At 43.3% G+C, this 15,946-nt stretch overlaps 1 protein-coding gene across 4 annotated transcripts in view; it reads right to left on the bottom strand.

Moving 5' to 3' along the window:
• LOC125452029 (junctophilin-1-like) overlaps positions 1 to 15,946 on the bottom strand; it is a 125,584-nt gene that overhangs the window by 15,893 nt on the left and 93,745 nt on the right. For 3 of the 4 annotated variants that reach the window (XM_059645859.1, XM_059645858.1, XM_059645860.1), the window contains exon 4: positions 13,846 to 13,926. The exons of the other annotated variant lie outside the window; for it this stretch is intronic. In XM_059645859.1, the coding sequence (XP_059501842.1) occupies positions 13,846 to 13,926 (81 nt within the window). The remainder of the gene's footprint in view (positions 1 to 13,845; positions 13,927 to 15,946) is intronic. 4 annotated transcript variants of the gene reach the window in all.

Below are 15,946 nucleotides of genomic sequence, written 5' to 3'. Positions count from 1 at the left end.
GAATGTATTTATTTTCTACTGCAGCGATCTCTTGTTTGAAGATTGTCTAATGCCGACCCATTAACCTTTCTCTTGTGGTTTGTTACTTTGGAAAAAAAAATCCCGGAACCTTCATCTGTTTCAAGCCCAGCAGTGTGGAAGCAGGCATTTGGCCCATCGAGTCCACACTGATGCTCTGAAGAGCATCCCATGCAGATCCACTCTCCTACACTATCCCTGTAATCCCACATTTCCCATGGCTAATCCACCTAGCCTGAACATCCCTGGACTCTCTGGGGCAAATCAGTAGGGCCAATCCACCTAAACTGTGCATTTTTTGGACTGTGGGAGGAAACCTATGCAGATACTTGGAAAATCTGCAAACTCGACACATGCATTAACCCCATGGTGGAATCAAACCCGGGTCCCCGGCACTGTGAGACAGGACTGCTAAACACTGAGCCACTGTGCTGCCCTATTCTTACATAATCAATTGCCTTGCAGAACCAGCTACAAACTACTACTTCAAGCTCCATTGCTTAGTGGCCTGATGATAGTAACATTAGTCAAAATTAAACCGAACTGAATCATTAAAATGTTTCACAAAAGCTTGTGGAAGAATTTGACTGTTCTGGTAGATGTCAAAAATGTAGCAACATGCTGATAATGTTGACTGAAAGACAGAAAACATTGAATCTGGTAAATGAATGTTGCTGAGGTGGGATACTAGTGTACCAAAGCAATTAGTTTTTGATGTTTAGAGAAATCAACAGCATTCTCTGCCACCTATCCGCTCCTCTCACCTCACTGACCAATCCCCACCACTATCTATCTGCTATCACCGCCCCCCCCCCATTTTTTTCAGAGCCCCCTTCCCCTCCCACTCATTTCTGAAGAAGGGCCCCAACCTGAAACGTCAGTTTTCCTGCTGCTCTGATGCTGCTTGGCCTGCTGTGTTCCTCCAGCTCCACACTGTGACATCTCTGACTCCAGCATTGGCAGTTCTTACTTACTCTGAGTGAGCATTCTGGTACATGCTTTTTGAGTGTGTAAATGTGAATAGTACTAGAAAAGCCAACAATATTTGCAAGTTTTACAAAGAAGGACATACAGGGCAAGGGTAAAAAATAACAATAGATTTGTACGTAATAATTGTGGACTGAACCAGGTGCAGTTTTAGGTGCCCCAACTTCAAAAAGAACACTAAAGCCATAGAGAATGTAGATTTATCACGATGTCCGGGACAGGAGATTGTAGTTATGAGGTAGAGGTGCCAGTGTTGGAATGGGGTGGACAAAGTCATAACTCACACGACACCAGGTTATGCTCCAATAGGTTTACTGGAAATCACAAGCTTTTGGAGCACTGCCTCTTTGTCATCTGACGAAGGAGCAGTGATTCGAAAACTTGTAGTTTCAAATAAGGAGAGACGTTGGACACTGGGACTGTTTCTACTGGAGCAGAAACGGTTACAATAATTATAAAAATCTCTTCATAATGTTTTGGCAGAGTAAATGCTGAAAAGTTTTTTTTCTTAAAGAGTCAGTAATGAGGGGGACTTCAAATTAAAACAGTCCCTAGAAAAACAAGGAATGATGTTAGGAGGAATTTTCTCAGAGTCTGATAGTGCAGGTTGTGACTCCATTAATTAATTCAGTAAATATTTAAAGCAAAATATGATAAAAACAGCAGCAGGCGGAATCATGGTGTATGTTTGTTTTGGATAATTTTGGTTTTGAGATGGTGGGCAAGGTTGGTCAATTGGCTTCCTTATGTCTTGCTAAGCTCCACGACTTAAATCATAGATAGCAAGAGCTGCCAATGCTGGAATCTGAGATAACATAGTGTGGAGCTGGAGGAACACAGCAGGCCAGGCAGCATCAGAGGAGCAGGAAAGCTGATGTTTCGGATTGGGACACTTTTTCTGAAGAATTTTCCTGATATTTTTCTGAAGCAGCGTCCTGACCTGAAACATCAGCTTTCCTGCTCCTCTGATGCTGCCTGGCCAGCTATGACTTAAATCCTTTTGTCTTGGTATGATTCCAGAAGACAAATTATTCACAATTTAGCAGAAATCAACACTGAATTAGTAATCTCACTCAGAAGCTTCTAGAATAAAAAAAGAAAAAAATTCCTATAGTGCAGCATCTCGTTAACCATACAAGACGAATGGAAGTCAGATTATTTGGATAAAATACAGCGAATTTTACTTTAATATTAAACTGTCAAAATGAAGTTTTCTATTTTGTAGCACTGAAGCTTTTTGCCTTGATAATTTAATATGATTTAATAATACCATCTGGTGTAAATTCTCATTAAAGTTACTTTTTATAACATGAATCCATTATTAAGGCAGTAATGCAGTCGGATTTTGACTACGGCAAGATTCAATTAGTCCTCTGCAAAGAGATTAATTAGGTACGAAAAATAGAATTGAATTGAATTAGCTTTAATATCACAGGTACTCAAATGAATACAGTGAAAAGTTTATAAGTCACTGCTTCCAGCACCATCTGAGGTACAGAGTACCTAGGTACAATCCTTAGTTACAGAATAGAGAAATGAAGAAATAAAAAGTTACATTACAGCTGTACTCAGTTTGACCACAGGTCGGAAAAACAAGAAGCAAAGTTAAAAATAACAAACATCAGATGTTTGGAGTTCGAGCAACTTTTCTCTTTACAGGTGAAGAGTATTTCTATCCTGCGCAAAAGCAATCCAATTGAAATCCTTAAGTCTTTCTGCAGTTTATTGTCTAAGAGACAGAAATTGATTGCGGTCACTCTTGTAAACCGATATTATGAATTAAAGATACAGAAAACATACCGTTAGAGTCTTTAGGTAAAGGTAGGATAGTATGAAATGTGGTGCTTGTACCATCCTTTTCAGTGTCAAGTGATGCGTTTTCATTGTGCTATTAGAACTGGAATGGGGTGGTGGACGGAGGGACCAGGGGATATTACAATAGTTGGTGGGCTGATGCTAGAAGTAAATTTTTACTTGTGTCTTTTGTTATACTGATTTTTGGAAAATGGAAATGGTCAGATCTTTATGATTACACATAAGGTAGGTACGTGAAAACACCTACTGCTCAAAATCTGTAAATCTCAATTTTAATTATCTTCAAATTTAACCATCTGTGTACCAGGAGGGCTTTAGCTGCAAAATTTTGAAGTAATTCTACAAGCTCTGGCTCTTCAAATGCCTTGTTTGAGTTCCAAAACAGTTGAACCTGCTGCCTCCTCCTTATTTAACAAACTTCCAAACGAAGGGAACTTCCTTTTATTGTTATGGTTTCCATTAGAGAAAGGAAAGTGGCCTTTGAAAAAAAAACATGGTCTTGCAGTCACAATGGGCTGAATCTCAACTGTTTTTGGCGAAGTCTAAGTTGCATCCAGGTTTAGGGAGGGATCCCCGCCATAAAGTGGTATCTTAACAAACTTGCTTCATTAACCACCGACATCGCATCTACAGAGCCAATAATATCCAATTCTGGCTCCATTTTACTGTGCACTACTCCTTGAACAACTCAACACTCAGCTAGAATTCATTGGCATAAGTAGAATTGCTACAACATGGAAGCAGACCATTTGGCTCAACAAGTCCACACTGTCTTTCTGAAAAGCATCCCACCTAGACTCACTCCTTTACCCTACCCCTGCATTTCCCATGGCTAATCCACCTATCCTACACACTCGTGGACACAATGGGCAATTTAGTATGGCCAGTCCACCTAACCTGCACATCTTTGGACAATGCGAGGAAACCCATGCAAACATGGGGAGTATGTGCAAACTCCACACAGACAGTCTCCCAAGGTTGGGATTGAATCTGTGAGGCAGCATTGCTAGCCACTTAGACACCGTGCCACCCTATCAGGACTGGTACGGGATTTCAACACAGGAACGGGAACATATCTGTGATATACAATCCCCAAAGTGAGAGTCATACCCTGAGACCAACAAGCCATCCCCTGTGCCTACACCATCTTTGAAAGCCTGTTTTGCACCAGGACGACACTATCAGTCCGGAGTACGCTGAGTGCTTCCTGACACAGCAGACAGGTGAAAGTTGGTGCCCCGCTTTGCATGCGGAGTCCTGGAGGTCCTGCTGGATGGGGCGGTGCAGACAATGGGACATCCTCTACCCCCAGGACCAGCAATGAGTCCTACAAAATCAGACCATGCTTGCACAGTGGGTCAGTGTGATCTCTGTTGTCTACAACAGAGAACAGTCAGGCCCTTCGGCCCATGATGTTGTGCCGAACTTCTAGCCTAAACTTAAGGTCTACTGAACTTCCACCCCTACCTTATACTATCACCAATATGCCTATCTAATAGGCGCTTAAATGCTCCTAATGAGGCCAACTCCACTACCCTCTCTGGCGAACCCTGACCACTCTCTGAGTAAAGAACCTACCTCTGACGTCTCCCCAATATCTACCTCCTTTCTCTTCAAAACTATGTTCCCTCGTAAATGCTACCTCCACCCTAGGAAAAGTCTCTGGCTGTCTACTGTATACCTCTGATCATTTTGTACACCTCTATCAAGACACCTCTCATCCTTTGTTGTTCTAAAGAGAAAAGCCCTAGCTCTCTCAACCTTTCCTTATAAGACCTCCCCTCCATTCCAGGCAACATCCTGGTGAATCTCCTTTGCACCTTTTCTAACGCTTCCACTACTTTCCTGTAATGAGGTGACCAGAACTGTACACAATACTCCAGATGTGGCCGAACCAGGCTTTTGTATAGCTGGAGCATAATTTCATGGCTCTTGAACTCGATCCCTCTATTAATGAAAGCCAACACACCATACGCCTTCTTAACAACTCTATCCACCTGGGTGGCAGCTCTCAGTGAACTGTGAACATGAACCCCAAGATCCCTCTGCTCCTCCACACTGCCAAGAATCTTTCAGTTACTCCTGTATTCTGCTTTCAAGTTTGTCTTTCCAAAATGAATCACTTCACACTTTTCAGGGTTAAACTCCATCTGCCATTTCTCTGCCCAGCTCTGCATTCCATCAATGTCCCTTTGTAACCTTGAACAGCCTTCCGCATTGTCCACACTGTGACCCATCTTCGTATCATCTGCGAACTTACTAATCCACCCTTCCACTCCTTCATCCAAATCATTTACCAAAATCACAAAGAGAAGAGGACCCAGAACAGATCCTTGTGGTACACCACTCATAACTGAGCACCATGTTGAATATTTTCCGTCCACTACCACCCCTTGTCTTCTAAGGGTGAGCCAATTCTGAATCCAAGCTGCCACATTTCCCCCATCTCATGCTTCCTTACCTTCTGCATGAGCCTACCATGGAGAACCTTATCAAATGCTTTACTTAAATCCATGTGTACCACATCCATTGCTCTACCTTCATCCATGTGTTTGGTCACCTCTTCAAAGAATTCAATAAGTTTTGTGAGGCATGATCTACCTCTCACAAATCCATGCTGACTATCACGAAACAAACTGTGCCTTTCCAAGTGATCAAAAATCCTGCCTCTCAGAGCCCTTTCCAATAATTTCCCCACCACTGACGCAACACTAACTGGCCTGTAATTTCTGGGGTTATCCCTGTTCCTTTTTTTGAACAAGGGAATGATGTTTGCCTCTTTCCAGTCTTCCGCACTATATCCCTGGACAGTGACGATGAAAAGATCATGGCCAAAGGCCCTGGGATCCCATCTGTCACTTCCCATAGAATCCTTGGATAAATTCCCTCAGGCCCGGGGGACTGATCTATCTTCAACATCCTCAGAGTTCCTAGCACATCTTCTTTTCTAACATCAACCTCCTCTAGCCTACCAGCCTGTTTCACAATGTCCTCTTCTACAACTAGGTTCCTCTCAGTTGTGAATACCGAAGAAAAGTATTCATTAAGGATCTCTCGTGTCTCTTTAGGGTCTGTGCACAAATTCCCTTTACAATCCTTGATCAGCCCTACCATTTCTCTGGGCATTCTCTTCTTCTGCACATATGTGTAAAAAGCCTTGGAGTTTTCCTTGATCCTATCCATGAAGGTTTTCTCATGCCCCCTTTTAGCTCTCCTAAGCCCTTTCTTCAGCTCCTTCCTGGCTAACTTGTCTCCCTGTAGAGCCTTTTCTGTTCCTTGTTTCCTAAACCTTACATAAGCCTCCTTCTTCTTCTTACCCAGTCGTTGGACCTCTCTCAAAAACCATGGGTCCCTCACTCAACCGCATCTTCTCTGCCTGCTAGGGACAAACATATCGAGCACATGCAGTACGCATTCCTTAAACAAACTCCACATTTCTGTGGTGCTTTTCCCTGACAGCACCTGTTCCCAATTTATGTTACCCAGTTCTTGCCTAACAGACTTGTAATTACCCTTCCCCCAATTGTAAACCTTACCCTGCTGTATGTATCTATCCTTATCTGTAAAGTAACAGAGTTATGATCACTACTGCCAAAATGCTCTCCTACCAACTGGTCTAACACTTGGCCCAGTTTGTTGCCAAGCACCAAATCCAAAGTGGCCTCTCCTCATGTTGGTCTATCAACATACTGTGTCAGGAAACACTCCTGAACACACTGGACAAAATCTGCTCCATCTAGACTATTACAACTAAAATGTTTCACCCATGACTACAACCCTGTGACTTCTGCACCTTTCCAGTATCTGCCTCCCAATCTGTGCCTCCACTTCTCCGCAACTATTCGGGGGTCTGTAAAAAAAACCCCAACAAAGTGACTGCTCCTTTCTTGTTCCTGATCTCAACCCAAACTGACTCTGTAGACATATTATTCTCAAACTGCCTTTCAGTAGCTTCTATGCTAGCCCTGACTAGCAATGCCACTCCCCCACTTCTTTTTCCAACCTCCCTATTTCTTTTAAAGCATCTAAATCCCAGAACTTCCACCAGCCATTTCTCTCGCTGAGTTACCCAAGTTTCTGTAATGGCCACAACATTGTAGTTCCAAGTACTGACCCAGGGTCTAACTTCATCCACTTTATTTCTGATACTTCTAGCACTGAACTATACACACCTCAAACTATCTCCATGTCCACAATTACGCTCCATTGACCGCCTTTCTTTATAAACCACCTCACTCCCTGCTGTGTCTGTTGGAAGGCTCATCCTCTGAATTAAAAATCCGGTTCCCCAATCTAGTTTAAGCCAACCCATATAGCTCGAGCAAACCTCCCTCCCAGGATATTTGTGCCCTTCCGGTTCAGGTGCAACCTGTCCTTACTGTACAGGTCCCACCTTCCCCAGAATGTGCTCCAATTATCCACATAATGGAAGCCCTCCCTCCTACACCAGCCCTGTAGCCAAATGTTTAGCTGCACTGTCTCCCTATTTCTTACCTCGTTATCACGTGGCACTGGTAGTAATCCAGAGATAACTACCCTGTTTGTCCTGGGCTTCAGCTTCCAACCTAACTCCCTGTACTCATTTTTCACATTCTCAGTCCTTTTTCTGCCTGTGTCATTGGTACCAATGTGTACCATGGCTGCTGGTTGCTCACTCTCCCCATTAAGGATCCTGAAGACACGATCCGAGACATCATGGACCCTGACACCCGGGAGGCAACATACCATCTGTTCATCTCACTTGCGTCCACAGAACCGCCTGTCTGTGCCTCTTACTATTGAATCCCCCACTACAATTGCTCTCCTATTCTACCCCGCTTCCCTTTTGTGCCACAGAGCCAGGCTCAGTGCCAGAGACTTGTACACTTTGGCCTTCCCCTGGTAGGTCGTCCCCTGCAACAGTATCCAAAGTGGTATACTTATTATTGCGGGGAACGGCCACAGGGGATCCCTGTACTGTCTGCCTATTCCCTTTCCCCTTCCTGACAGTCACCCAGCTACCTTTTCCCTTGGGTGTGACCACCTCCTTATAACTCCAATCTATCATCCCCTCAGCCTCCCGAATGATCCGGAGTTTATCCAGTTCCGGCTCCAGCTCCCGAGACGGTTTGTGAGGAGCTGGAGTTGGGTGCACTTCTCGCAAGTGAAGTCAGAGGGGACCCCAGCAGTGACCCTTATCTCCCACATCCTGCAAGACGAGGATGCAGCTGCCCCAGCTTCCATTCCCTCCACTCGAGATTTCCAGAAGAATTTAAAAAAAGCCTTACCTTCCCGAACCTCCACACAGTCTTTTTTTTGTTAGAGGAGGAGGACGGGTGGGAGGCACTACACGTGTCGTGTTTCGGGTTTAGCCAATGCCCGAATTTATCTGTTTCTTCCTGGCTCATGTTCCGTCCGCACACCCGCCGCCGAAAACAAGTGGGCTGCTGGCTGCACCAGCTACGTTTTTATACAGGGAGTAACAAAAACCGCCTTACCTTCCCCTCTGGCTCGCGCTGCTGCCGCTGAAAACAAGAGGAAGACCTTCTCCGCTCTGCCAGTGTAAATGCCGCAGTCTTCTCTCTGATACCTTACACTGTCTATCTCTGCCACTGCATCCACCTCCCACCAAGGTTCATGCTTTACCACTCTCACTAATGCCTGCAACATCTTCCCTCAGTTACTGTCAGTGAGCCTCTCTCTAACACCTCTGATTCTGCTTGTCCTCTGTGTCGCCTGCTCACTTATTCGAGGCACCTCCTCACCTGCATCAAAGATAACAGAACCCACTTTCAGCTCCCTTAACACCCACATCTCTCTCATTTCCTCAAGAAAGCTGTCGCATTGGTGCGGAGAGACTCAAGATGAGTGGTGTACTATCTGACATTTAAGTTCCTCACCCCTCACGTGATCAGCTTCCTCATTTTGACTGCCTTGAGTAGCTGGCTGACCATGATCAAACCTTTGGACTAGTATCAGACTGCCCTAGACTTACTGTGATAGGAACCCTCTACTGAAGGCTATTCTCCCTTGACTTGACTGGAGATTGATGACAACTATGGCAAGCTTCCTGGCTTTGTGCCTGCACTAAATGGCATGACAAGACAGTTGAACAATGAGACTTTTATCTCTGGCAGAGAAGGGCAAAGCACAATAGGACAAGGCAGGGCAATGCTAGGTGTGGATGTTGAAACTATCTAAGTCGGTTCAAAGTAGTGAGCACTACTGCAGCACAGCAAAGAACCTGGAGATACAACCTGATTTAGTTCATTGTCTCTGAGTGCACAGTGTCCTTGCTGCAGTATGACATGGTAGTGGTTGGTACAGCCCAAGGTACAGCATTAAAGGGCAGAAGCATCCTGCAAGTGGACCAGAGATTCTTAGTGATTTCTACATGTTGGATGGCAATGGGTGTGGGATCCCATGTGCCTGATGTTCATAGAGCACAATCAGAGATGGAAGTCTTCCAGAACAAGAGGCATGCTGAATTCGCTAGGTATCTGCTCTGATTTCTGTGAGGAGAGGGCAATTTGTGTGTCTAAAATTCAGTGTAGTGACAAGGTTATCTTCATAAACTATTCAAATATGCCTGAATTGTACACAGAGTTTTTTTATAACCAAACATAAAATGCTTCTCTGTTTCTAAAATGTTTTTATAAAGTAGCTTCTGAAAAATTAAGGACTTGAATGAAATTTATTTTCCAAACAAAATATTATTCTCATTAGCTCATCTGCACTACTGTCTAGGTTCTGAACAGGGGACTCAAAAGTTACACATCATGTTCGATCAAACCTTTGTGTTGATAAACTGTTGGATTGTTTTAAAAACTCAATTTGCTTACAAATGACGTTTAGAGGAGGGAATCTTAATTAGAATCATAGAATTCCTATGGTGTGGAAGCAGGCCAGTCGTCCTACTGAGTCCACACTAACCCTGCAAAGAGCATTCTACCCAGACACACCCTTTCTCTATAACCCTGCACTTCCCATGGCTAATCCATGCAGCCTGCACATCCCTGGACACTGTGGGTAACTTACTGTGACAAATCCACCTAAGCTGCTGATCTTTGGACTGTAGGAAGAAACCGACACAGCCATGGGAAGCATGTGCAAACTCTACACAGCCAGTCATCTGAGGGTGGAATTGAACTTGGATCCCTGGTGCTGAGGCAGCAGTGCTAACCACTGAGACGCTGTGCTGCCCTAATTGGTCTGGCTTCCAAGTGACTTCTATTTCACAAAATATGGTGGAGTCTCAATGCCCCTTGATATTCTGTTACAAGCCACTCAGTTCTCCTGGGCAATGAATGCAGTCTTTTCAGTATCATATGTGGCCCAAAGGTGACAGGAAAACACCACCAGTGGTTACTCACCCTAAGTCCGCCTTAGCTTTGAGGACTGCCTGATAAACCCTAGCATTTCTTACTGGCCTCTTGATGACAAGGAAGTCTAAATAATCTTCTCTTCATCGCAAGCTTTCTGATGGCACACAGACACCTAGAAAGTTAACGATTTTAGAATCTTTCCTTTTAATGCCACCTCACATTTCAGTTCTCATTTGACTGAAGTGAAAACACCCAACAGTGTAAAAGGGGCATTGGAGAGTTTAAGCAAGTGCATTTCAAAACTGTACAAAATTAACTAAATTGCACAAATTTAACCACAAACTTTTACTTTTACTCTGCTGGTTTAACATACCAGAAACACTTTCGGCACAAAAAAAGGGGTTAAAATCTTTGTCAATCATTTACCGTTATGGCACATTCCGTACAATTTTAGGAATTGTGCTGATACAATTTTGGAAAATTAACTGTCAGGATATGGGCAACACCAGTGTTTATTACTCATCCCGAGACAACCCACAAGGTATGGTGTTTCAGTCTTTTTAAAAAAAAAGTTCAGTCAGGGGATCTGGATGTCAATGGCTGGGCCAGCATATATTGCCTGTCCCTAGTTGCCCGAGAGAGGCTGGTGGTGATTGCCATTGAACTGATGCAGTCGATGTGCTGTGGACCCACAATGCCCCTAGGCAAGGAGTTCCAGGATTTTGACGCAGTGAAGGAACGGCGATATATTTCCAAGTCAAGATGGTGAATGACTTTGAGGGGAACTTGAAGGTGGTGATGTTCCCATGTGTCTGCTGCTCTTGTCCTTCTAGATGGTCATGGATTTGTAAGATGTTGTCTAAGGATCTTTGGCGAATTTCTGCAGTGAATCTTGTCGATAGTACACACTGCTTCTACTGAGTGTCAGTGAATGTTTGTGGATGTGTCAATCAAGCGGGCTGCTTCGTCTTGGATGGCATCAAAATTTTGAATGTTGTTGGAGCTGCATCCATCGAGGCAAGTGGGGAGTGTCTCATCACACTCCTGACTTGTGTCATGTTGATGACGGACAGGCTTTTGCAGACAGGCTTTCAGAAATGCACATCTTTGCAAATGCAATTAACACAGAAAACATGAGTTGACTTAACTGTCAATCCTTTGTGTTCTAAGCATGGTGGCTCAGTGGTTAGCACTGCTGTCTCACAACACCAGGGATCCTGGTTCAATTCCACCCTTGGGCGACTGCCTGTGTGGAGTTTGCACATTCTCCCTGTGTCTGTGTGGGTTTTCTCCAGGAGCTCTGATTTTCTCCCACAGTCCAAAGACGTGCAAGCTAGGTGGATTCGCCATGCTAAATTACCCATAGTGCCCAGGGATGTGTAAATTAGGTGGCCTATAGGGGAATGGGAACAAAAAAAAGTTGCTGGAAAAGCTTAGCACGTCTGGCAGCATCTTTGAAGGAGAAAACAAAGTTAATGTTTTGGGACTGGTGGCCCTTCATCTGCAGTTCTTTTGATATAGTAGGAACTGCAGATGCTGGAGAATCTGAGATAACAAGGTATAGAGCTGGATAAACGCAGCATCAGAGGAGCAGGAAGGCTGACATTTCGGGCCTATACCCTTGAAGGAATGGCAATGCAGACTTCTTTATTTCTCAGGGCAAGAGCAGTTGATCAGCAAACACTCTGGTAATGCTGGTCCTTAATATATCAGTTGCATCCCATTCAACAAGCCTGAATATTTTCAGTGATTTTTACAGTGACCTTAAGATCATTTCAGATCATAGAATCCCTACAGTGTGGAAACAGGCCCTTCGGCCCAACAAGTCCACACCAAACCTCAAAGCATCCCAGCCAGAGCCCATTCCCCTTTTAAAAAAACAAAAGAACTGCAGATAACAAGGTGTAGAGCTGGATGAACACAGCAGGCCAAGCAGCATCAGGGGAGTAGGAAGGCTGACATTTCGAGCCTAGACCCTTCTTCAGAAATTTCTGAAGATTTTTTTGAAATTTCAGAGACTTCTGAAGAAGGGTCTAGGCCCGAAACATCAGCCTTCCTGCTCCTCTGATGCTGCTTGGCCTGCTGTGTTCATCCAGCTCTACACCTTGTTATCTCGGATTCTCCAGCACCTGCAGTTCCTACTACGTCAGAATCAAAGTGATGTTGGAATAGGGGAAATCACGCTGTGGAATGTGCAGAATTTTTTTGGACAGCTCTCATGGTCAGTGCTGTCTCTTCAATGCAAGTTGCAAATTCTAGGCTTGCGAACGAGATTTTGAAAAGCTTTATTTGTCACAGAAATCGGCAGATCAGTAGAGAAAGCAAACATAGTGAAAAGTTTGCAGAGCTATGTATAGTAGTGCCACTGGGTAGCCAAATGAGAGGTGCAATTTGTTACCAATAACGGTAACTTATTAAACTAAGTTTCAATTCAGTCAAAAAAAACTGTGACATCTTGACATTAGCAGGCCAAACTAAGATAGACAGAAATGATTCATTTAGTATAGGTAAAATTGAGAAACAATTAATAAGATATAATTATTGGGTTATATAGTAGATAGGTAATGTTAATATTTTACAGTGCAATGGGCAAACTGCAGTTACATGAGTGTGCATCATGGACTATAATGTAGGGAAATGTGAAGTTATTCACATTGATTGTAAGAACAAAGAGGCAGATTCTTTTTGGTGAAATGTGTAAAGTCTGTAAGTGTTGATGTTTTTGAGACTTGGGTTACCTCACAGAAGGTCAGTGTACATGCGCAATGCAGTTACGAAGGTGAATGGACATGTAGACATTTTTTTTGCAAGTGTTTTCAAATACATGAGAAAAATAGGCTTTACTAAAATTGCACAGGGTTTGATGGAGATCACATCTGGAACACTGTCTGCAGGTTTGATCACTCGTCTATTAAAAGAATATACTTGCACTGAAGGTGATACTGCAAAGCTTCACTAAGTTGGCTCTTCGATGAAAAGGTTATCTTGTGATGAGAGGTTGATGAAATTTGGGTCTATATTCCTTGGAGTTTAGAAAAATGAAGGATGATCTGAATACAAGATTCTAAAGGGCCTGAAGGGGTAGATGCTGGGAGATAATTTCTTTTGGGCAGGTAATGTAAAACAAGGTCACAGACTTAAGGTAGAAGGCCTGACCATTTAGACTTGGAAACAGGAGAAATTGGATCACTCAGCAGGGCGTGAATCTATGGATGCTTTAGCCTCAGAAGTTTTAGATGCTCTGTCATTGATGACATTTAAGGCTGGGATTGACAGATTGCTTGGCTCTCAGGGAATCTGGGAATACAGGAGGCAAAAGTAGGAAGATGGAGTTAAAGCCCAAGATCAGCCATGATCATGTTAAATGGCAACTACGGCTCGATAAGTCACATTGCTATGTCCTTGTCCTATTTCTTCTGTTCTAGTGTAGCTTTTTGATTTTGGTCATAAAACATACCTGAGGAAATCTTAAACTCTACAATGCAATAAGAGCCATAATCAAGGTACATAGGATATTAGCTGGCATGCACTTAATAAACCCAGAATATATCTTCAAAGTGAGCCAGAGAGGACCAGACACACCTGTTGAAATTAGCGCAAAGCAAAGTGAAAATAAATAAGATGGCAAACCTCTTTACACAAATGCATAAAATGTTCAGTTAAATGTGCCGGGCACAATAGCACTGAAAAGAAACAATGGAAGTCAAAGAAAGCTCCTTACTAGAGTTTGAGGTACAAAAGACATCAGTTTCGGTGGCACAAAAACAAAGTTGCTGGAAAAGCTCAGCAGGTCTGGCAGCACCTGTGAAGGAAAAAACAAAGTTAATGTTTCAGGCCCGGTGACCTGAGGAAAGGTCACCAGACTTGAAATGTTAACTCTGTTTTTTTTTCCTTCACAGATGCTACCAGACCTGCTGAACTTTTCCAGCAACTTTGTTTTTGTTCCTGATTTACAGCAGCCACAGTTCTTTCATTTTTTATTCAGTTTGATGGGTTTTGTCATCCTGGACTTTCAGACTCCTTCTAAAGAATTTAAGGTTCAAGTTTTGCAGGACTTTTAATTTTTTTAATCTATGCTTTGTTTGACAGTAGTATCAAGTAGTGCAACCTAACCATGCGTTGATCGATGTACAGTTTGGTTCCCAAGGCGTTTAATAGAATATGGAACAAAAACAGAAGTTGCTGGAAAAGCTCAGCAGGTCTGGCAGCATTTGTGAAGAGAAATCAGAGCTAACATTTCGGGTCCAGTGACCCCTTCCTAAGAACTGTTGGTAGCTAGGAAATTGTTGGCTTGTATGCAGAAGATAGTTTGGGGGAGGAGGTAGGGAGTAAACAGTAGGCGAAGATAGAACCTAAAGACAGAGAAGAAAAGTTGGACTGACAAAGGAGTTGATTACATTCCAGATAATGTTCTGGGGACCTGGGTTCAAATCCTGCAACGGCAGATGGCAGAATTTGAATTCAATAAATATCTGGAATCAAGAGTCTAATGATGACTGTGAATCCATTGTTGATTGTTAGAAAAACCCATCTTGTTCATTAATGTCCTCTAGGGAAGAAAACTGCCATCCTTACCCAGTCTGGTTCACATGTGACTCCAACCCCACAGCAATGGGGTTGATTCTGAGCTGCCCGCTGGGCAATTAGGGATGAGCAATAAATGCTACCTGGTCAGCGATTCTGTGAATGAATAAGAAAATAGTTTCAAGCTGAAGATAGCATATTATTAGCAGAGAAATCCACGGAGGATCTTGCCAATTCTCTCATTCCTGACCGCTTCTTGCTCAGTAGAAAAATCAAAGGTGAAAGGGAAAATGTAGGAAGATGGATGTGAAGAATGTCCAAATCAGCCATGATCCTATTGAATAATGGAGCAGGCTGAGGAGGGTGAACAATGTACTGTTCCTATTTCTTATGGTCATGCCAGAACTTTGAGATAGATGCATGAAGTGGTCCTCCCAAAAGAAGGAATGACTAATAAAGGTCATGTAAGGGTTGAAGCCAAGGCAACAGAAAACCCAATGGGCAGAAGTTTTATTTCTGAGGCATTGTGGAGGTCAGCCAAAAATGTCAAAGTGATGTTTGGAGCGGCACGGTGGTTCAGTGGTTCGCGCTGCTGCCTCACAGCACCAGGTTTGATTTCAATTTTGAGTGACTGTTTGTATGGAGTTTGTAGAATCTCCCTGTGTCTGCAACGGTTTCTTCCATGTGCTCTGGTTTCCTCACACAGTCCAAAGATATATGGGTTAGGTGGATTGGCCATGTTAAATTTCCCCTAATGTCTAGGGATGTGCAGGCCAAGTGGATTAGCCATGAGAAATGCAGGGTTATGGGGACAGGGTGGGGGTTTGAGTCTGAGTGGGGGGCTTTTTGGTGGGTCAGTGTGGACTTGATGGCTTGAGTAGCCTGCTTCAACACTGTAGGAATTCTACAGGGGCAGGTTTTCCCAAAAGATTTTTGTTTTTTAAAAATCATTACATATTCAAGCATGGGCAAAATGTCAAATCATCAGCAAATATGGTTTGAAGGAACACCTGAGACCTGATGAAAATGAGGGAACAGGTGATGGATATATGAATTAAAGGCTAACTGGATTGTATTAATATGAGGAGCTCGTATTGAGTAGACTGAGATTTCTGGCAACATTTACAGGATTGTAACTAGTGGTATCCACAGGGATCAATGCTGGGTCCACAATTATTTACAATATATGTCAATGACTTGGATGAGGAAATTGAACGTACTATAGCCAAGTTTGTGGATGAACCAAGCTAAGTGACCACAAGTGGCACGGATGACACAGAGTCTGCAGAGGAATAAAA

This window comes from Stegostoma tigrinum, chromosome 5 (assembly GCF_030684315.1).
Source record: "Stegostoma tigrinum isolate sSteTig4 chromosome 5, sSteTig4.hap1, whole genome shotgun sequence".
In the NCBI taxonomy this organism is placed as follows: Eukaryota; Metazoa; Chordata; class Chondrichthyes; order Orectolobiformes; family Stegostomatidae; genus Stegostoma; species Stegostoma tigrinum.
Note: the sequence above shows the minus strand (reverse complement) of the source record. Positions and strands in the feature narration are given on the sequence as shown.